Consider the following 24,110-nt stretch of genomic DNA (forward strand, 5'->3'; position numbering starts at 1 on the left):
GAAAATACTGCCCATTGAAAGCATCGAGCCCCTTTCAAAACAGATAAATTTCTAATTGGCTTTACTTTACGATGTAAGCAGAAGGAAACATTTATTACTCTCATCCATGAAATCTAAGCGAAGTCTAAATGTGACATCATATGAATGGTACTTCAGATAGGGATGGCTGAAAAGCATCAGGCACATATGGGAAACACATTTAAGAATGATCCTCCCTACAGGCTGCCATCTATATTTCCTTTTTCTGGTTTTATGCTGCTAAGGGTATTTTTTCACATAAACAACTTACGTTTTGGGATCCCTTTGATCATTATGAACAGTCTCAATTCAATCCCAGAACCAACAGACTCTTCTGAGGGTGAGAAGGCAGCCATTTCCATAAGGTCAAGTAGGAGTTCCAGCTAATCTGTAATTCCCACTTGAAATGCTGAACTGTGACAACAGGGCTCACACCATTATTAGAGGGTGCCGTTGAGGCATGCTGATCTATTGTTTTCTTTTTTCCTTAGAATTACCAAGGTGTCAAAACAGAGCCTTAGAATCACAAGAACCGGCCGGGCGCAGTGGCTCACACCTGTAATCCGCTGAGGCCAGCAGATCACGAGGGTCGGGAGATCGAGACCATCCTGTCTAACACTGTGAAACCCCGTCTCTACTAAAAAAAAAAAATACAAAAAATTAGCCGGGCATGGTGGTGGGTGCCTGTAGTCCCAGCTACTCAGGAGCCTGAGGCAGAAGAATGGCATGAACCTGGGAGGCGGAGCTTGCAGTGAGCAGAGAGAGCACCACTGCACTCCAGCCTGGGTGACAGAGCGAGACTCCGTCTCAAAAAAAAAAAAAAAAAAAAGGCCACAAGAGCCCCCAAACTCCCTAAAATGAACCATATTTAATTTTGACCCTTCAGTTTAAAGAGGAAAAAACAACAAAGTCTATTCTTCTGATCTATCAGATGAATAAATATCTACAAAGCACGTCCCTGAGTTAGGAACAATAGTTTTTTTGACTAAAGCAGCCAAATTCAGGCTGGCACAGCGCACTCAAGGGAAGATTAAGTGAACTTCAGCACTACAGCTGGATCCCATTGCAGAGTCCAGAGAAGCACTCTGAGGCATCCTCTATCCTCAACAGAGACATGATGACCCCAGGGCTTGAATTTCTGCCAATGACCCATACCTTGGCCCCAAAGCCTCTGGCTCTCTCCACTTGAAGACTGGCTCACAAAGCCTCACCAGCCACATAAATTCTCTGGACAGTATCCTCAAGTCATTATTCTCCATTTGTTAAAAGAGAAAACAAGAGGATATTTTTGAACAGAGAAAACATAACACTGTACCTGAACACCCCTGGCTTTACCCTGAAAAAGTCTGAGCAAAAAGTAAGAAACACCAGGGGAAAGAAATTTTCAGTGACCTCAAATATAAAGGAGATCAAGCTCCCCTCTGGCAGGTCTTCAATCCGGGAAAGACGAAGGGAGATTGATTACATCAGAAAATCTAAGATCTACCTGTTTAGAATTACACCTTTATACCCTGTGAAGGAGGCCTTGAAGTTATGATCTAGAAGATAATGATCTCGAACTTCTTATCAACTCAAGTAAGTGTATCACCAGAGGTAAGGAAATATATGAAGGGAACTTTTCTTCCCACATTTAAGTATGTCTTTAATCTGTCTAGGCACTCAGACAAAGAGATCCTAAGGAAATAAAACAGGGAAGGGTATTTTTAAAGTACCACCTTAAAAACCACAAAGGGTAAACCCTAGACAAGTGAACACCACTAAATTGATCAGGCATTTACACAAAAGAGTAATTCATTCAGAATGAGCCTCATGAGAAAACCCAAAAGATAACGACAGAGTCAGAACTGATGAGTGAGGCACTACCTCACCAGCATAAAACAGGGATATCGTAGGCCTGAAATGTATTAAACTGAACATACAGATAATGTTTCCATGCCCTTTTGTCACTATCCATGATGCCATGGCCAGGTAAAAGAATTTTAATGAATCTGTAAAGCCTATCAAAAAGACTGTCAGAATGCATTTTTCAAGCAGGGTTTGAAATGTCTTATTTCCAAGGCTCCCCCTTCTAGTCAGCACCTGAAAGCTGCTGAACTACAAAGGGCCTATCAAGTTAAACCTTCATATAAGGAATAAGAATCATTACACAACACTTTATTCTCAGTATGAAACATTTATTCTATCCAACCATCAAGCAGCTGTCATAAGTGATGATAAGATTTTAAATTACGTGCAGCAATCAAGGATAACAATATCAAACATGCTAAACCATAACACAGCTGACATTTGTAGTACACTTACCATAGTTCTTGCAGACCTTGTGCCAGGCTGTTTACTTGTGCCCTCACATTTCACTCCCATAAAACCCAAGAGGTTGGTGCTGCCATTATCTCTAATTTTCTAATGAGGAAACAGGGGCTCAGAATGGTCAAGTAACTAACTCAAGGTAGAGGAACTGGGCCATGGCTGGCTCTTGAGTTTGCTCCTAGCCAGTACATCTCAAGACTTCCTAAACAATAATTAGCTATGGTGTTCTGTTGGTTTTTGGTTTTGCTTTTTTTTTTAGAGATTACTATAATTAGAGAAATAGTCATGAATTTTAAAATAAGACTTTGGAGAAAAAAGTTTGGGTAGTCTGGGAAAAAAATTTGAAGATTAACAGAAAAGGTTTAATTTTTACTTATTTTTTGCTATTAATTTTTAAAGATGGGGTTTCACTCTGTTGCATAGGCTGGAGTGCAGTGACAAGATCATAACTCACTGTAATCTCAAACTCCTGAGCTCACACAATCCTCCTGTCTCAGCCTCCCAAGTAGTTGGGACTACAGCACACCCAGCTAATTTGTGTGTTATTTGTAGCCACTGGATCTCACTATGTTGCCCAGGCTGGTCTTGAACAAATGATCCTCCCACTTAGGCCTCCCAAAGAACTGGGATTACAAGTGTGAGCCACCGCACCGGGCCAAAAAATGATTAATCTAAAAAAATCTAACAACTACCACACATAAACACATATATGTCTATATGCATGCATACATGTGTGTATATGTGTGTGCACACATGTATTACCTAGGCAAATATGACCTGTTTAACAAAAAGGAAGATTGGCTAATAAAACAAATTAACATTAGCACAGTTTGCCTTTAAATTTCCATTATGAAACTGGAGGAATGGCCTTAAAATCTTACGAGAAAAAGGCAGAGGTAATAGCTACCTTGAAAAATTTGAGGTACTGCAATTTGCCAAGAGTCCCTACCCAACATTTCCTTGATTTCAATATCACCTTCTGTACAGACTACCCTTTTCTTATCTTATTCCAGACAATATGAATTTCTTTCATGCCTGATGACTTATTGATACTATCATCACAGTTTCCAGAACATTGTCTCTCTCATTTGAAGTCACACAGAGCTGGGCTGTAATATTACATTTCAGCAGTAGGTGTCATGACCTGAAACACTGGAGACCAAAATACTTCTTGAGACTTCAGGTTATATTAAGAGAAAATAAGCCAGTGATTCCAGTTGTACTCAGCTTGAAAGCTCAGAATTCTCTACACTGAATTTACCTATAATGCAGACATCTCCACAATGAATTACCAATGCTGGTATAAAATAAAAGCTTAATCATAAATATGTATAGTATTATATAAGCATATATAATATCCATATGTCAGTACTAACATACTCACGCTTTTTTCTCTATTCCTTTTTATTTTAAAATTTAAAACCCATGCTATAACCATATAATTGCCTTAAATAACAATACAGTTTTAATAGAGAGATTAATAGCATGAAGTTATGATAATGGGAAGTCATTGTACAACACATAGGAAAAACACAACTTACCACTACTGCCACAATCTGCACAAGAGAGGAGTTCTTCTGGTTTCTTTTCACGATTTGATTCTTTAGTCCCCAAACAGAAGCTACATATTGGAATGGGATCAGCACGTGGCTATGACAAAATTAAAATAAAAAATACTGTCACTTTTCCATTTCAAAATTAAAAACATTAAAATCAAAAGCTTCTTACATTTTTCACTTAAAGCTTCTTCTTTCTTTAACAAAGAAAAACTGCTAAGTAACGTATTTAAATAAACATTTTCTGCTAGTAAAAAAACTCATATTATTTTTGAGACGGAGTCTTGCTCTGTCGCCAGGCTGGAGTGCAGTGGCACAATCTCGGCTCATTGCAACCTCCGCCTCCCGGGTTCAAGCGATTCCCCTGCCTCAGCCTTCCAAGTAGCTGGGATTACAGATGCGCACCACCACGCCCAGCTAGTTTTTTGTATTTTAGTAGAGACGGGATTTCACCATGTTGGCCAGGATGGTCTCAATCTTCTGACCTCATGATCCACTTGCCTGAGCTTCCCAAAGTGCTGGAATAAATCTCTTAAATTATTTGACACTAAAGTATTACCTGAATACATTTCAGTATAATGTATGACTCAGAAGTCATTTTTATTAAACAAATGAAATCTAATACCTTTATATATTATATAGCTTCCTGAAATGAACATAATTAAGGATTCATTGGACATTTCAATTGTTCCCATTATCTATATGCCTACAATAAATCATCCATTCAGCATTATGGTCTATGAATATCATGTATAGACTGTTTAAACTTATTAAATGTTGTAATGCAGGTTGCTATTATTCACCTACCAAATATTTGACATAAAATATCTGTATGTTTTTAGGTGACAGAATAATAGAATGAGCAGGATTCTGTGGGATCACTTGAAAAGGTCATTATTATCAAGGGTTTTGTGGCATGAAGGTCTTCAAAAGTAAACCACACCACACCAAACAAAGAAGATAAACCCTCAATCTCTGACATTCCCACTTTATTTATTTATTTATAGACAGAGTCTCACTCTGTTGCCAGTCTGGAGTGCAGTGGCGTGATTTGGCTCACTGCAACCTCTCCCTCCCAGGTTCAAGTTATTCTCCTGCCTCAGCCTCCTGAGTAGCTGTGACTGCAGGCGTGTGCCACCACACTCAGCTAATTTTTGTATTTTTAGTAGAGATGGGGTTTCACCATGTTGGCCAGGATAGTCTCGATCTCTTGACCTCATGATCTGCCCGCCTCAGCCTCCCAAAGTGCTGGGATCACAGGAGTGAGCCACGGCGCCCAGCCTGACATTCCCACTTTATATAAGAAACAACAAAACATTTGTCTAGTCCCCAACCACCCTTTAACTCTCGTATGAAAATTGCTTTTAACAATGTATAAATCTACATACATTTTAGTATCTCCATTGTTATTTACTACTATCAGCAATGCTAGTATTCCCATCCATAGGAATAGCTGACTGTGCCTACAGATCTGGTCACATTATTTTCAACAGCCAAAACTACGAAAACTATAATTTTACCGCATATTCCAAGCCTTCACACGTCTTGTCTGCTAGCCATCTGAATGTTACTATGATGTCTCTCTATTTGAATCTCATGAATCAAAAATTCAGAGCAAGAACACCCAACATAATCACAAATGTTTTTAAATGTAAATTAAAAACAAGATTTTGCTAGGTCTAACTCTCTAAATATACATCAGCATAGAATAAACTTCATTTGTTCAGCCACTCTAGCCCAAATGCCTAATGCATTTCCTGGTGCATAGTAGGCACTCAAAATATATCTGCTAACTGAATACATGAAGGAAATATATGCTAGTTAAGAACAAAAATAAATCAATGGTAATAATGATTCCGACAAATGCCTTGGTTCCTTGCGACAACATGTCATCAAAAACAGAAAATCATCTCATGACCAAGCATTTACAAAATTGTTTAATATGACTGCTAATCTCATCTTACAAGGGCATTCATTATCTTCCCTTTACTTTCAGCTTAATTTGTTCTTATAACATGCACAGGCTTTACATTCTGAGGTAGCTATGCAAATGTATTTTTGTAGCCCCAGTTAAAAAGTATATTATAAAACATTCTGTACTAGAAAAACCAGAAGAGACAAGCTGTAACAAATTGGTCACTGACTCTAGCCACAGTTTTTTAAATGCCAGATAATCAGCACTGCATAATTATGGATCCATAGTTATTACTTGCAACTGCTCAACTGCAGTACCTTGGGAACACTTTTGTTCCTTTAAATAGCAATTAAAAGAACAATCTGGCTTTAAAGTGACAACATTCCCCTGATAGATTCGAGCTAAAACCCGGTCCTCTTACTAATGGGATTCCTGCTTTCATTTGATATAACAATGTTCAAGCTACTGCTGCCATCCTTGCAGTGATAAATAATTTACAGAATGTCACATATCATTCATGCAATGAAACAAATCCAAATCTCCAATCCCATTTTTCTTTCCCAGATGAATTTTTAGCTGTGAGAGAGACATGGCCATCAGCCAGCATTCATGTTCATTTTTCGTTTTTTAACTAAAGGTAACACAAAGGACAAAGGTTGCTAGTAGTTCATGGCCAGAAAGACTGATGTCCCACGCTCTGCCCAATAATAGAAAGCATAGATGTTATCACTTCACGCTACATTCAAGTGAACCCCGCCATGCTGATGTATGCTCACAACCATTTATTTTAAGGATAACTATCTCACAATACTCTATAAAACCACTGCATTATACAGAAATGTCTGCCCTGCTGAATTATTGATAATTCAAAGCACTTTTTGCTAACCTCAGTGTAGCCAAGTCTAATTAACTTTAAAAAATTGTCACTTGTATGAAATGAAACTTTTACAGTAACGCAAGTAAATGGGTCACAGGATTATTATGATTCACTGTTCTCAATCAGACTACATATAAACTGTTTTTTAAAAAGTCCTTTATAATAAAGTAAAATGGATTCCAGTCAGAAAAAGATCTGAGTAAATGGAAACTTGATTCTATACAAATCTACTACAAGTAAGTCATATTTAAGATGTTTGAAAATGATACCAAAAATCTCCAAATTCTTAATTCCTTTCTTTGAAATTTCACAAAGGCACCTAACCTGTTGATCACATTTTCCCATCAACAAGCCTGAATATTTTAAACTAATCCCAAGAAGGAATGCTCATGAATAAGTCTAAAGATGAATACATCCAGCAAACTGTGCTCTGGAAGGATCTCCTTGTCTCCCATGCAATGGCCCTGGGGCAGCTGCTAGGCTAGAGGCTGCTCCTGTACTGTCTCATTTAATCGTCTTAACAGTCTTGCCTGGTATGAGTATTATCTCCATTTTAGAAAAGAAATTGAGTATCTAAGAAGTTAAGCAACAGGCGTGTGCCACTACACCCGGCTAATTTTTGTATTTTTAGTAGAGATGGGGTTTCACTATGTTGGCCAGGATGGTCTCGATCTCTTGACCTCATGATCTGCTGTGTAGAGCTGTACTCAAACACAAGTCTGTCTTCACGAAAGCCCATTTCTTACTTCGCTACCTCCCCTCCATTCCTCAGGATAACAAATGTCTAAAATTATCTTTCCATCAGTGGCAATAACTCTTGACTAATGTGTTCGTAATCTATTCCATACAATTTCTCCCATGACCAATGGCATATGGTTTTAAAAACTATTAAAAAGGTAATCACTAAACGCCATGGATTAATTATTAATTACTATAGGCAGAAGGTACCTTTACAATGGAGAAATCTGGTGGACGCTTTCTAAACCAGTATGGGACAAAGTGACATCATGTGCCTTCTAAGTGCCTATCCTGAAGGACTGAGCACCGCCTATATAGTATTATTGCCAGAAACACTTATCCTAAGTCCAATAATAAAGAAACAATCAGGCAAATCCAAATTGGGTGATATTCTCTGTAACAACTTTTCCATACTCTTCAAAAAATGTCAGAGTAAGAGACTGTTTGGGGTGGACACGCTGGGTGTCTTCATCCAGGTGAAAGCGTTAGATTCGTTCTTGTGGTTCCGGAGTACCAAACTTACACCAATATGGGTTATCATAGAGAGCCTTTCCAACAGAGCTGTCTAGCAATGGAATGGATTCTTTTTTTTTTTTTTTTTCTGTTTCATTTACTTAGTTTTTATTTTTTTAATTGTGGTTCAAATGGCATTAAGTTCACAATACTGTGCAACCATTACCACCACCTATCTCCAGAACTCTTTTCAACTTGCAAAACTGAAACTCTGTATCCACTAAACAATAATTTCCCATATTCTCTTCCCCTACCCCAGGAAATCACCATTCTACTTTCTGTCTTTATGCATTTGACTATTCTAGCTACCTCATATAAGTGAAATCATACGGTATTTGTGGAATGGATTATTCCTGAAGCAATAAGAGGCCCCTATAATCAAGTGGCCATGGAGAGACTGGATGGGCCCCATCAGGATGCTGAGGACACAACAGTATACAATTTCACCTCACACAATTTGGGGATCTGGGACTCTTCAAAGATTCCATCCAGATCAAATATTTTAATGGTTCTAGAGTTAATCTCTAAGGTCTTTCCCAGTTCTAATTTTTTATTGATCCTATAATACTTAGAAATTTTAACAGTCTTCAAGACCTTTGATCTCAAAATAAGATAGCCTTTTCTAAGGAAATATTCTTTAAATCTAGGACAATGCATTTCTGAGAAGCTTTATTTTACTTTATGAATACTTCTGTTTCTGCCCAGAAGGAAACTATATATTTGTTAGCCTTAGTCTAAGTAACTGGACAAAAATAAATGAAAATTCCTGCACTAAATCAGAGCCAGGAGTATTTAGACTCATATCCTCCTCCTGACAATGACACAAAAAGGGGTTTTGTAAGCCATTTCCATGGTATCTGTTCACAATGATCAGGGATATATAGCCCTCTCTCTCCATAATCCCCCATAGATCCATACTTCTTAAGTCATCTACATCTTTCATGAGACTGCTGAAAAAAATACACCATTTTAGTAATCCCAAGTGTTAAAAACAAAACAGTTCAGCATTTTTCATTCATACGTTCATACTTGCACCATAGAAAGACCCAGATTTAAACCCTGCTCTCTAAGCCTCAGGTTTCCTCATCTGTAAAAGTGCACAATAGTGTCTGTGTTGTCTGGCTCTCAGGTTGTTAAAGTTCAAATGTGAGTGAGTGTGGAAAGTATTTTGTAAACTACAAAGTTCTACTCAAATATTGTGAGTATTGCAAAATTTTATTTGGCTATAAAAACAGAAAGAGCAAACAAACAACTTCAAGTCCTTAATAAACATCAGAACAAATGAATTATTCTGGAGTTTAGAATTACTCTATAAAAGACTTTCATTTTCTGAGCCCCCATGATGAATATTAATCTTAGAGGATTTTTTTAAAGAATGAATTAATCAGGGAGTACAGGAACAGAGTAGAAAATGCCTCCACTGAGAGCAAAAAGGCCTGCAACTATTTAATAAAAGGAAAACTCAAAATAAATGAAAAGAAAAAGATATCAGAGAAAGAAAAGCATAAACAAATATAAAATATTAAATGAATAATACCACAAAAGCAAACAAAGATGAATACTGGCTGGGCACAGTGGCTTACGCTTGTAATCCCCACACTTTGGGAGGCCGAGGTGGGCAGATCACCTGAGGTCAGGACGTTCGAGACCAGCCTGGCCAACATGGTGGAACTTTGACTCTACTAAAAATACAAAAAAAAAAAAAAAAAAAAAAAGTTAGCCAGGCATGGTGCTGGGTGTCTGTAATCCCAGCTACTCAGGAGGCTGAGGCAGAAGAATCGCTTGAACCCGGAAGGAGGAGGTCGCAGTGAGCCGAGACCGCACCATTATACTCCAGCCTGGGCAACAAGAATGGAACTCCATCTTAAAAAAAAAAAGAAAAGACTTTTCTATATCTCTTTAGTTTGCACTCCTTTGTTATACTGTACTGAAATGTGAAGTTTAGGTAATGCTTTACTGTTTATCACAATGCTTTTCTCAAGTCCCATATATGAATGCTATGCCACAGGCCACCTGTCTAACGTCACCTAACTAGTGAGATGGAGGAACTCCAGCCTGCTGACGCCAAGCCCTTCACTCTCTGGCTTTCCCCATGGTTTGTCCCTCCTTCCACTTGGAGCTTGATACACCTCAGCAGAAAGGCTGTCCCTGACCATCCTCTCTGAAACTGTACTCCACTGGCACCACTCTAGAATCTCCATACCCTTTTTTTTTTTTTTTTTAAAATAAGGAGACACCACTCGCTTTGTCACCCAGGATGGAAAGCAGGGGCATGATCAAAGCTCACTGCAGCCTTGATCTCCTGGGGCTCAAGTGATCCTCCTGCCTCAGCCTCCCAAGTAGCTGGGACTATAGTGGCGCGCTACCATGCCCAGCTAATTTTTTAACTTTTTATAGAGATGGTGGTCTCGCAACATTTCCCAGGCTGTCTCGAACTCCTAAGCTCAAGCAATCCACCCACCTCGGCCTCCCAAAGTGCTGGGATTACAGGTGTGAGCCACTGTGCTCGGCTCCACACCTTGGCTTTATTTTTCTTCACTGCACTCATCATTAACTGAAATATTGCATCTCATTTATTTGTCCGTTTCCCTTACTAAACCATAAGTTCCACCATGATGGCAGGCACTGTTCATTTCTGTAGCCCCAGCTTCAAAGTATATCTAGGGAATAAATGAATAAACAAATGAACAAACTGCTCTGAAGTTGGGAACTGGTTTCCCCAATTCACAGGTCCCAAAATATTGTCAACTGTCTTTTATTTTCATATATATCCTCAATGACCACAAACGTTACATGTCAAGAAACCATCAATGGCAAGGTGGGTTCCACCACTGTTTAATCTGAAGCCTTTTTTTACTCTGACACACATAATAAATGACATTTGTGTTTGCTGTATATTTCCCTGGCCATAAACTGACAAGACGGGACCAAAATTTAAAAATCAGTTAGGAGGAAAATTATCCGCCCAGTATTAACTATTAGGGCTTGCTCAGTAATAGTCACTATAGGCTGTAATAGTCACTATGTAAGATAGATTATGTAGTCAGTAATAGTCACTATATAAGATAGATTTGGGGCATGACCAGTTGCCAGCACCTAGTTGTAGTGGCACTCCCCATCCCCAGTCTCACCATTTCTTTCCATCTCTAGAAAGAATATAAGGTTATTAAAAAAAAAAAAAAAAAGAAAGAAAGAAAGAAAGAAAAAAGAGTCGCTGGTTGTGGTGGCTCACGCCTATAATCCCAGCACTTTGGGAGTCCAAGGCAGGTAGATCACTTGAGGCCAGGAGTTCTAGACCAGCCTCAACATGGTGAAACCCTGTCTCTACTAAAAAAAATACAAAAATTAGCTGGGCATGGTAGTGTGCACCTGTAGTCCCAGCTACTCTGGAGGCTGAGGCAATAGAATCACTTGAACCCAGGAAGGGGAGGTTGCAGCAAGCCAGGATCATGCCACTGCACTCCAGCCTGGGCAACAGAGCAAGATTCTGTCTCAAAAGAAACAAAAATTAAAAATTTAAAAAAAAAAGAAAAAAGAAAAAGAAGGAAGCCAAGTAAAATGAATACTGCAATGGTAACAAAATTGTAACAAGACTACGTATCTGTTTAGTCTTTTTAAATTTAATTTTCATTTCAATCTATATTTATTTTGAGACAAGCTTATGAGACTGGCTAATTTTTTTTATTTTTGGTAGAGATGAAGTTTTACCATGTTGCCCAAGCTGGTTTTGAACGCCTGGGCTCAAGTGATCCACCTGCCTCAGCTGGTGTTGGAATTACAGGAATGAGCCGCCATGTCTGGCCTGTTATAGTCTATTTTTAAAAGAAAAAATATTTTACAAATGTTGGTGCCTTATTACTGGTAATGAATTATTGTCCACAAACTTCACAACTGATGGCACTGCAACAAAGGTTGAAAACTGCTTCCTGTTGTTACTAAGGTTTTTTTGTTTGCTACTTCAGAACTCTATTTGACACTTACCTAATAAAGAACTAGACTTTATTTCTTGCCACTTAACCCACTTACGCAACTGATGTCTGTTGGAACAGATCAAGCCCGCTCCTAATTAGGATAGAGATCACGCACACTCAGGATTTTCCCTCACAGCAATCTGCTTCAGATATGGTCTTCAGAAACTCACTAACTCCAAAAGTAGGGATTTCCTGTGATGATCTAAATCATCCTATTTTTTTCCAGAGCGTTATTTTGTTCCCGTCTGCATCTGCAGTAACAGTAACTATGGTCAGGACAGCCATTCCTCCACAGGGAGGTTCATGCCCAGCACTCCCTCAGAGCAGCCCTGGGTCTACTTCACATCCTTTGGGGTACAATAGAACTCTGTTTACGACAGGTCTATCGCCCTTTTCTCTACACTCCTGCCCCCTTTTGTTTTATTCCAAGGCTATTCTTGCAATTTCATCATGAATTGGACATAAGTAGACACCAAACAATTTTTTTCCAAAAGATAATTGGAGATATACTTACTATAAGACTTTACACAGGCAACACTGTCATCATAATTTTACTCTCCCTATATAGATTTTTATTGTATCACCTCCCCTGCTCATTATACTTCTCTGTGGGTAATTGGTTCTGTGAGGGAGTACTATATCATCCCCACTGGCTCTGTGGATTGAGTATCTGTATTACTCTGGGCAAAAGGATTTATTATTGTTAATGTATGGAGATCCTGAATGTGACTGCTGTATTTTTACCTCCTTGTCACACGATGAGGGTGCTCCATGTTTTAAGTGACAGAAAGGAAGTAGGAAAATCTAATAAAATAAAAATATTCAAAAGCATCCCTACATATATCCCTAAAATACATCACTTCTTTTTTTCATTTAAAGAAATCACTTAGAAACAAAAAAAGATATCAAATGACCACACAGTGGGAAAGTCCCATGATCAAAGGCTGACTCAGAAGTATAAAATAATAAGGCTTAGCCACAACGGAGTAAGAAAAGAGAAGGAAAGATTTTCTAAGAACATCAGCCACAACAGTTTTGAATTGTGTGGAGTTAATTGAAATGCTCACACTGTATCCTGTAGTCTAGAACTTGTTCTAATTAGGCAGGTGTGCCATTTATAAGAGTGCTGATTACGGAAAGTGATTCCATTGGAAGGAAGCAAATTAATCCTGCACACTGCATTTAACAATAGCATCTCATTTGTGTGGTGTGTGTTTTCTGGTTTTTCGAGGTTTTTTTTTTTTTTTTCTTTTTCCTGGTAGATGAAGCCCACAAATTTGTTTGGGGGTGGGCGGGGAGGGGGAGAACATTCATGAAACAATTGCTTGCCCCAGGGCCTTCAGTGTCTTATCTGGACAGGGACTTTCTCTCCTCCACTTCTGCCATTAGAAATGGCAGATACTGCATTTATCTTCTTAAGAGGGACCAAAGTCTGATTCAACATAGCTGGAAATTCAACACATGGTTACAGGAAGTCTGTTTAGGATTTACAAACTATTCTCTTTGGCAAGTATATCATGATATTAGCAATATAAACCCTACTCTGGATTTAGAAAAATGGAATTAGACTCCGTCTCAAAAAAAAAAAAAAAAATCAACTTACATTCAAGTTTCACAAATCTTTAGTCGCTCCTTTTTAAAAAGAAAATTAACAAAGTGCCTCTCTAGTGATTCCCAACTTCAGTGCTGCAGGAAACTTGACTGGAGCAGGGCCAAACTTCAAGACTATAATTTATTTAGGGATACAAAAATTGACAGGGATGTAAACAGAAATTCTGTCTTAAAGACAGCAAGAAAAACAGAATAGGAAAAGTTGGGCACTAGATTCTGAAAACAATGCAAGAACTGCCGTTGGTAGAAATTCTATATTGTAATTCATCTCTATGACTTGGGAATGTTTTCCAAGTGAGGCTAGAAGCATAATAGTAATGCACAGATTAAAGGATAGGCATAAAAACAATTTACAAGAAACACAAGCAACAGCTGATACTCAGTAGAGCTGCGTATCAGCTAGAGGTAGCTAGGAGCTTCTGCAGTTGCCCCAAGGCATTCATTTTAATTTAGATATCGTGCTACAAAACCCTGCCTAGGCACACTGTGAACTGAATGTAGACATTCTTACTATCAATCCTGCCAAGAGAAACCTGCTCTAACTGCTCAGGAGACACAGGCAACTCAATTGAATGTAATTAGATCCAAACAGGAAAGTAGAATGAGGAGATGGGACATAGGTAAGTGGTTATTAACAAGCTAGAAAAGTCACACACTAGTCACTTTCTCAATAATATTATCACCACCACCTCTGACAATTCCCTGCACTCACAGAGATTTACATGGCATTACATGTTATGTGCTATTCAATAAGTTACTAATATTTACTCAGCAACCAAAGTATGCCAAGCAGAATATAATTGGTACTCCAAGTGCTTGTCCTCACAGAACCAATAAAAGTAGTGTAATTCCATTACTACACTTAATTCTCAATTGCCCTCTGGGCACACAAACCATCTGGTGTGCAGAATTTCCATGCTCCTGACTTCTTTTGTTTTCCTTGCTTGCAGACTACCTCTGACCCTTTCAATTGCAGTATTCATAAGCAGGAGGAAAAGAGGATTATGTGGATAATTACTACCTGAAGGTCAAGAGCTCTGACCTTGTTTTTTGGAGTTAATTCTGTGCAGCAGAAGACTCATCCTTAGACCCCCTTTGTGGTAGAGTTTCTAAGTCCCCTTATGCTTTAGGCCAGGCACCACCCTGGGCACTTACATGAGCATTATCTCAGACAGACTCTGCTCCCTGGCACCACAGCTTCACTGTAAGGTGTGTGGGAACTGCACAAAACCGAAGCCCCTCCCCGCATACTAATACAAGCTGCAGCAAGGCCAGGAGAAGAAATGCCAGGCGTGATAGGCTTTCCTCCGAGGGCGAAGATTTTAAACTTAATTTCCCAGAATTTTACAAGTCTACAGAAGCCTACTAAGGGTAAACAGTAGAAAGAAGGAAGAAAAAGCCCATTATTTTGGTGAAATTGGTAAATTTTTGCATATCTTAAATAGCTTAGTACATGGTGAGCTCATGGAAGGAGATCCTTGTTTGGTTTATCTTAATTACTACATATAATAAAGAACTATACACACAGTAGATGTTTGATAAATATCTGTTGAATATAAGAATGTAACATTTCTCATACTTGGTACTTTCTTATCACTTTCTAAATTACACTGTTCAGCATATAAATGGTAAATAAATAATAATAGAACAGCACATGGTTATGGGGGAAATACACACTTTAAATGTTTGTGCATTTAGAACCTTCATATCTTCCCATTTACAGTTGTTTTTTTTTTTTTTTTTTGAGACGGAGTCTCGCTCTGTCGCCCAGACTGGAGTGCAGTGGCTAGATCTCGGCTCACTGCAAGCTCTGCCTCCCAGGTTCACGCCATTCTCCTGCCTCAGCCTCCCGAGTAGCTGGAACTATAGGCGCCTGCCACCTCGCCTGGCTAGTTTTTTTGTATTTTTTAGTAGGTATGGGGTTTCACCGTGTTAGCCAGGATGGTCTCGATCTCCTGACCTCGTGATCCGCCCATCTCGGCCTCCCAAAGTGCTGGGATTACAGGTGTGAGCCACCCCGCCCGGCCTGTTGTTTTTTTTTTGTTTGATTGGTTTTGTTTTTTCAGCCAGGAGCGGTGGTTCATGCCTGTAATTCCAGCACTTTTCTGGGAGGCAGATCACTTGATGTCAGGAGTTCGAGACCAGCCTGGCCAACACGGCAAAACCCCATCTCTATTAAAAATACAAAAATTAGCCAGGCGTGGTAGCACACGGCTGTAATCCCAGCTACTAGGGAGGCTGAGGCAGAAATGTTTGAACCCAGGGGATGGAGGTTGCAGTGAGCCAAGATCATGCCACTGCACTCTAGCCTGGGCAACACAGCAATACTCGTCTCAAAAAAATATATATAACCCAAATATAACAAAAAGGGTTTTTTTTCAGTTGTGGCAAAATATAAACAACATAAAATTTACCATTTTAACCATCTTTAAGCATACAGTTAAGTGGCACTGACTACATTCCCATTGTTATACAACCAAGTTGAGGAATATTTTACATGCAATGAAATGTACAGTTTGATGAGCTTTGAATAAATGCCTACACTGGTAACCCACACCCCTATCAAAATACAGACCACTCCATAACCCAGAAAGTTCTCTCCTGCTACTTCCCAGTCCATACCTTTCCACTTCCCTTCCTAAGCATTCACAAATCTGATTTCTATCACCACACTGATTAAGTCTGTTCTAAAACTTCATTTAAATGGACTCAGACACTATGATTTTTTTGTGTAGGGCTTCTTCCACTCTCCAAAATATTTTTGACATTCACATATATTGTTGTATCCATCAGCAATTCATTAATTTTTATCACTGAGTAGTATTTTATTGTAAATATATAAAATTTTATTTGTTCTCTCTATAATTGATTAGCATTTGTCTTAAGTTTAGGGCTAAAATTTTAAAAATAGCTATGAACATTCTTTATTTTTTAGAATATGTGCTTTCATTTCTCTTGATTAAATACCTAGGAGTGGAACACCTGGGTCATTAGATGCGGCTATATGTTTAACTTTATTAGAAACCCCTAACTAAACTGATTAAGAAAAAGAAAATGCAAATTACCAATATCAGGAAGTAAGGTAGAGATATAACTACAGACCATTAAGACATTAAAATAATAGGAAATATTATTAACAACTTTATGCCAATAAATTAGACAACAGAGAAGAGAAATGGACTTCACTGATAGACAAACTTAACAAAATCAACCCAAGAAGAAACAGAAAATCTGAATAACCCTAAATCTACTACAGAAAATGATTCATTATTTAAAACCTCCCTAGAAGAACCCCAGGCCCGGATGACTTTACTGGTGAATTATTTCAAATATTTAAGAACACAATGCCAATTTTACATGATCTATTTCAGAAAACAGAGGAGGAGGAAATATTTCTCAATTGATTTTATGAAGCCAGCATAATTCTGATACCAAAATCAGATGAAGATATTATAAGAACAGCAAATTGAAAGTGCAATCAATATCCCTCATGAACATAATCTCCATTATAAAAAGTTTTACTTTAAAAAACAAATCACCTTTACTTAGGTATAATTACATTGAGGTGTAATTTACTTGCAACAAAACGCAACCTTTTAAAGTTTGGGCAGGCTGGTGGGCACAGTGGCTCACACCTGTAATCCCAGCACTTTGGGAGGCCGAGACGGGCAGGTCACTTGAGCTCAGGAGTTGCAGACCAGCCTGATCAACATGGTGAAACCCTGTCTCTATTAAAAATACAAAAATTAGCTGAGTGTGGTGGCTGTAATCCCAGCTACTCAGAAGGCTGAGGCAGAAGAATCTCTTGAACCCAGGAGGTGGAGGTTGCAGTAAACCAAGATGCACCACTGCACTCCAGCCTGGATGACAGAGAGAGACTCCATCTCAAAAAAAACAAAAGAAAAAAAGAGTTTGGGCAAATGATACATCCATGTAACAATCCTAACAATTAAGACATAAATCCCTCTCTTCACCCCAAAATGTTCTCCTGCATTCTCATCCCTTTTCAGACCCAGGCCATCACTCATCTGCTGTCATGACAGATTAGTTTTGCCTGTTACAAAATTTCATATATGAAATCATACAATCTGTACTCTTTTATGACTTAACCTTACACTTGACATGTTTTTGAGATTCATCCATGTTGTTGCATGTGTGAGTAGTTTATTCCGTTTAATGCTACTTAGTGTCTCATTTTATCAATATACCTAAATTTGTTTATCCATTTACCTGCTGATGGACATCTGAGTTCTTTACAGTTTGGGGCTCTATGAATAAAGTTCATATGAACATTCATGCAAAAGTCTTTTTTGTGTACATGTTTTCATTTCTCTTGGGTAAATATCTAGGAGTGGAACTGCTAGGCATATGGTTAAGTGTGGGTTTATTTTATAAGAAACAGGCAAAGTGTTTTCCAAGGTGCTTGTGCCATTTTACACTTCCGGTTGCACTTGGTATTGTCAGTCTTTTTAATTTTGGCCGTTCGAGAGAGTGTATGGAAGTATCTCATTGTGATTTTAATTTGCATATCCTTGATGACTAATGATGTTGTTCATGTTTTCATGTGCTTAATGGCCATTCACACATCTTCTTTTGTACAGTTTCTGTTAGAATCTTCTGCCCATTACAATGGTCACTGCAATATATTGTCAGACCCTCTTTCAGTGAAAAACCTATTGTCCCAGCTACTGAGAATGCTATGGGAAAGTACTCGGCTATCACTCCCTCCAGGGATTGCCTCAGCTGCAGAGAATCACATTGGCCAAGACATATCCTTCCTAGCATGGGTCATATCCAGTGATACAGGCCCACATTACTGAGTGATGCAGAAATAAAAAGGCACCATCAGGGCCCAACTCAGAGTAATTCCGAAGGTCCAATTCAGCTTCAGAGCAAGCTGTGAATTCATCCCAGGCTGTTCCTGGGCCGCATCACTGCTCAACATCTCCCTCCACCCAGTGCTGCTTTGTTGCCCTCCTCCTCAAAAGCCTTAATACCAAGGGCATCCCTTACTAAATATCCCACACCTGAGCTTTATCTGTAGATGCTTCCTGAGGAACACAACCTGTAACACCCATTGTTTAACTGGGTTGTCTTATTAAGTTGTAAGAGTTCCTTACATATACTGGATACAGGTCCTTTGTATGTATGTATATAATACATAAGATGTAAGTGTTGTGAATATTTTCTCCCAGTTTGTGGCTTCCCTTTCCATTTTCCTGCCAGTTTCTTTTGAAAAACTTCAGTTTCTAATTTTGATAAAGTGCCATTTATCGATTTTTCTACTTTTTGTGTTCAATCTAAGAAATTTTTACCTATCCCAAAGTTGCAATGGTTTTATCCTATATTTTCTTCTAGTTTTATAGTTTTAATTTTTATATGTCTATACACCATTTTTAGTATATTTTTGTGTATGAGGTGAGATAAAGGTCAACATTTATTTTTTTCCCCATATGTATAACCAGTTATTCCAGGACCATTTGTTGAGATTTTCTTCTTCCCACTGAATTAGCCTTTCAACTTTGTTGTTCTTTTTCAAAAACTTTTTAAACTATTTCAAATCCTTTGTCACAAATTTATTCATCAGTGTCCCAATTTTTAGGGAAAAGCTTGTTGGGATCTTTACTGGGCTTGTTTTGACTCTATAAATCAGTTTGGGAAGTACTAACATTGTAACATTATTCAGTCTTCTATGAACATGGGACATTTCTCCATTTATTTAGGGCTACCTTAATTTCTTTCAATAATGCTTTATAGTTTTGGGGGTACAACGACTTTGCCTATATTTTGTCTAATTTTATCCCTATATATTTTCATATTATTTGATGCTATTGTAAATGTTATTTCAGGTTCTGAATCTTCATTGCTACCATACAGAAATGCAACTTTAAAAAAAATACTCATTTTGTATCATAGGACCCTGCTGAATCCTCTCTAGTTTGAGCAGCTTTCTTAAAGATTCCTTAGGATTTTTGATACAGATGACCATACGGTCTAAAACTAGAGACACTATTAGTTCTTCCTCTCAATCTGCATACCGTAAGAGATAGTACTAGTACTATCATTAATAATACTGTAAGAGACATTATTATTCTTCCTCCCAAACTTTCATTTCTTTTTCATACCTTGTTGCACTAGAAACTCCAGTACAATGCTGAATAGAAATGATGAAAGGGGGATATTCTTGTCTTATTTCTGACCTTAGGAAGAAAGTATTTAGTCTTTCACTGTTAATAATGACATTAGCTATAGCTTTTTTTTTTTTTTTTTTTTTTTTTTTTTTTTTTTTTTTGGTGACAGAGTTTTGCTCTTGTTGCCCAGGCTGGAGTACAATGGCGTGATCTCCGCTCACTGCAACCTCCGCCTCCCGGGTTCAAGCGATTCTCTCGATTCAGCCTCCCAAGTAGCTGGGATTATAGGCTTGTGCCTCCACGCCTGGCTAATTTTGTATTTTCAGTAGCGATGGGGTTTCTCCATGTTGGTCAGGCTGGTCTCGAACTCCCCACCTCAGGTGATCCGCTCACCTAGGCCTCCCAAAGTGCTGGGATTACAAGCATAAGCCACCATGCCCAGCCAGCTATGGCTTTTTATAAATGTCTTTTATCAGGTTGACAAAAGTTTCTGCTATTCCTAGTTTGCTAAGAGTTTATATCATCAATGGCTTTTTAGCTCTGTTGATTGTTTTTCCTTATCTTAATAAGATGATCATATAATTGCTTCATGTCACAATATGAAATCAACTGTATTTCTGGATAAACCCTTTTCTAGGTAAAACTCAAAATGTATTTCTTTTTTATGTATTTCTGGATTAATTTGCTAATTTAAAAGAAATCTGTGTTTATGTTCATGAGGAATGTTCCATAGTTTCCTTTTCTTGCAATGTCTTTGGTTAGTTTTTATTTTATTTTTTGAGACAGAATCTTACTCTGTTGCCCAGGCCAGACTGCACTGGCGCAGTCTCAGCTCACTGCAACCTCCGCCTCCCAAGTTCAAGTGATTCTCCTGCCTCAGCCTCCTGAGTAGCTGGGATTACAGGCACCTGCCACCATGCCCGGCTAATTTTTATATTTTTAGTAGAGATGGGATTTCGCCATGTTGGCCAGGCTGGTCTCGAATTCCTGACCTCAAGAGATCTGCCCACCTCCCAAAGTGCTGGGATTACAGGTGTGAGCCACAGCACCCGGTCAGTTTTTGGCTAGTTTTAGTACGAGAGTAAAGCCAGTCTCATAAAATGAAAAGGGATGTGTTCCCTCCTCTTCTATTTTCCTAAAGAATTTAACATTTGTATTGTTAAATGTTTGATAGATTTCATCACTATTATGTTGTCAGTTGTCTGAGTCTGGAGTTTTCTTTGTAGCTAAGTTTTAAATTATGAACCAAATTTCTTTGTTGGCTATAGAACTATTCAGATTGTGCATGTGTGTATGCGTGTGTGTGTGTGTGTGTGTGTGTGTGTGTGTGTGTGTTGGTGGTAAATTGGGCATTCCAGAAATTTTTATTTCATCTCAGTTACCCAATTTTTTTAGCATAAACTTGCTCATAATATTCCCTTATTATCCTTATTATGTCTTCAATGCTATCTCCTCTCCCATTCCTGTTATTGATAATTTGTGTCTTTTTCTTTGTTATTAGTCTAGCTACAGATTTCTAAATTTTATTGATGTTTCAAAGGACCAACTTTTGATTTCTCCTATTTACTTGTAAATGTTATTGGCAGAAAATGTTGGTTCTAACATAGACATCTTATTTGGTATCATCTCTATCATTACCATTATTCTTCTAATTCAATAGAGAGAATCATGTGACTATTCAGAGCAACATTCCCTTTTCCTTGGATGTAGAGGATCTGCTCATTCAGCCCTGGTGATGTGCCACGTGTACACCACTCCTGGGATCTGGGGGTGTGGGTGCAGAGATAACAGCTGGCATTTTAGTAGAAGAAAATTCCTACCAAGAATTGCTCTCCAGACAGTGGTTTTTAAACAGGTGTGAAGAATCTTAACCTGATTCTGATGAATTACCCATGGATCTTCTAAAAAAAATGTACATGCCTAAGTCTCACCCACAGACTTTGACTCAATAGGTCTGGGGTTAACTTAGGAATCTTCATTTGTAACCAATCTTCAAGAATTCTGATGGTATCCCAACTTTAGAATCACAGCTCTGAATCATCAGAACACTGGACAGTTTATGCTAAGAAGAGTCTAAGGAGTTGGAGAGAAAATACAGAGCAGTGAGGCGACCAAGAATTTGTTGCCTACCACCTAATTTAGGGACCCAAAGGCATAAATGGGCTTAGGTACATAAACATGTTTTAAAAGTGGGGGAAGAGCTGGGTGCTGAGGTGCACACCTGTAGTCCTAGCTATGGAAAGACTGAGGTGGGAGGATAGCTTGAAGCCCAGAAGTTTGAAGTTACAATAAGCTGACTGCACAACTACACTCCAGTCTGGGTGACAGAGCAAGAACCTCTCCAAAAAAAGAAAAAAAAAAAAAAAAAAAAAAGGCTGGGCTTGGTGGCTCACGCCTGTAATCCCAACACTCTGAGAGGCTGAGGCGAGCGAATCACGAGGTCAAGAGTTCAAGACCAGCCTGACCAACATGGTGAAACCCCGTCTCTACTAAAAATACAAAAATCAGCCCGGCATGGTGGCACATGCCTGTAGTCCTAGCTACACAGGAGGTTGAGGCAGGAGAATCACTTGAATGCAGGAGGCGGAGGTTGCAGTGAGCTGAGATGGTACCACTGCACTCCAGCCTGGGCAACGGAGCAAGACTCCGTCTCAAAAAGAAAACAAAAGTGGGGAAAAATATGTAAGTGTAATTATGAGTACATATAGCTTTAAACTCCTCAATGTGAGCGCTATTTTGTTGATTTTAAAGTAATGCATACATACACATGGTTTTCTTTAAAAATTCCACACAGTACAAAGACATTTTAATAGAAAGTAAGTGCCCCTCACATTTGAAGGTCTAACACCTTCAAATCCTGTCTCCAAAGGTAGTTATTGTAACATTAAGACACTTTCTTTTCTTTTTTTTTTTTTTTGAGACGGAGTCTCGCTCTGTCGCCCAGGCTGGAGTGCAGTGGCGCGATCTTGGCTCACTGCAAGCTCCGCCTCCCGGGTTCACGCCATTCTCCTGCCTCAGCCTCCCGAGTAGCTGGGACTACAGGCGCCCACAACCGCGCCCGGCTAATTTTTTGTATTTTTAGTAGAGACGGGGTTTCACCGTGGTCTCGATCTCCTGACCTTGTGATCCGCCCGCCTCGGCCTCCCAAAGTGCTGGGATTACAGGCGTGAGCCACCGCGCCCGGCAAGACACTTTCATTGATAGCCCTGGTACACACACAAATAACACCTTAAGAAAAGAAGTTGCAGCATACTATACCCAGTCTCATCCTAATTGATATTGATGTTATTACCACTCATTTGTTTCTACAAAATGTACACATGTACACTTCCATGTGCAAATATACCTATAGGATAAACTCCTAGAAGTGAAATTGCTGGGTAACAGGACAGGCATTTTAAACTGCGACAGGTTGTATCACTGTATACCTCTAACATATTTTATCAAATTTCTTCCCTTTGCCAATTTAGTTGTTTAAAATCATACCATAAACTTGTTTCTCAAATCAACTTTAAAAAACAGACTCCGGCTGGGTGCGGTGGCTCACGCCTGTAATCCGAGCACTTTGGGAGGCTGAGGCGGGAGAATCACGAGGTCAGAAGTTTGAGACCAGCCTGGCCAATATGGTGAAACCCCATCTCTACTAAAAATACAAAAATTAGCCGGTTGTGGTGGCACGCGCCTGTAGTCCCAGCTACTCGGGAGGCAGAGGTAATTGTCCTTAGCCCCTAGTATGTGATAATACAAATAAAGCTGTACCTCCACAAGCATCCATAATTCATGGTTAATATCAAAGATCAGTGTTCCCATATATCCTCACAGACTTTACATTGGAGGAAACAACTCAAACAGCAGTAGAAGTACCAACAAACATGCAGAGAGTAGTAAACCAAACTCTGCTCTCCTCTTCCAGTGATCTTTCAAGATCAGCACAGGAAGCACACCATCTTCACACTAAAAAGATAACTAAAGCATGATTACAAGGGGACTGATTGTGTGTGTGTGTGGGGGGGGTATGTTAAGAAAATAAAGGGACTGGGCACGGTGGCTCACGCCTGTAATCCCAACACTCTGGGAGGTCGAGGTGAGCAGATCGCCTGAGGTCAGGAGTTCAAGACCAGCCTGGCCAACATGATGAAACCCCGTCTCTACTAAAATTACAAAAATTAGCCGGGTGTAGTGGTGGGCACCTGTAATCCCAGCTACTCAGGAGGCTGTGGCACGAGAATTGCTTGAACCCAGGAGGCAGAGGTTGCACTGAGCCGAGATTGTGCCATTGCACTCCAGCCTTGGTGACAGAGTAAGACTCTGTCTCACAAAAAAAAAAAAAAAAAGAGAGAGAGAAAATAAATGGTGCATAATTTATTTGAAACCATCAGTTAAAAGGAAACTCTCCACGTATGTTTGACAGATCATTGGAAATTACAAGGGCATGGAAATTTTTTACCAGTCTATAAAATTTCAGTATTCCTT

The 24,110-nt window shown here is 39.0% G+C and overlaps 1 protein-coding gene across 12 annotated transcripts in view; it reads right to left on the reverse strand.

Annotated features, from left to right (window-relative positions):
- Nucleotides 1–24,110, reverse strand: part of KAT6B (lysine acetyltransferase 6B) — a 203,890-nt gene that overhangs the window by 62,399 nt on the left and 117,381 nt on the right. For all 12 annotated transcript variants that reach the window (XM_077946539.1, XM_015147239.3, XM_077946542.1 and 9 more), the window contains one exon: nt 3,867–3,975. In XM_077946539.1, coding sequence (XP_077802665.1) covers nt 3,867–3,975 — 109 coding nt within the window. The remainder of the gene's footprint in view (nt 1–3,866; nt 3,976–24,110) is intronic.

The sequence above is a fragment of the Macaca mulatta genome, chromosome 9, assembly GCF_049350105.2.
Source record: "Macaca mulatta isolate MMU2019108-1 chromosome 9, T2T-MMU8v2.0, whole genome shotgun sequence".
Taxonomy (NCBI): domain Eukaryota; kingdom Metazoa; phylum Chordata; class Mammalia; order Primates; family Cercopithecidae; genus Macaca; species Macaca mulatta.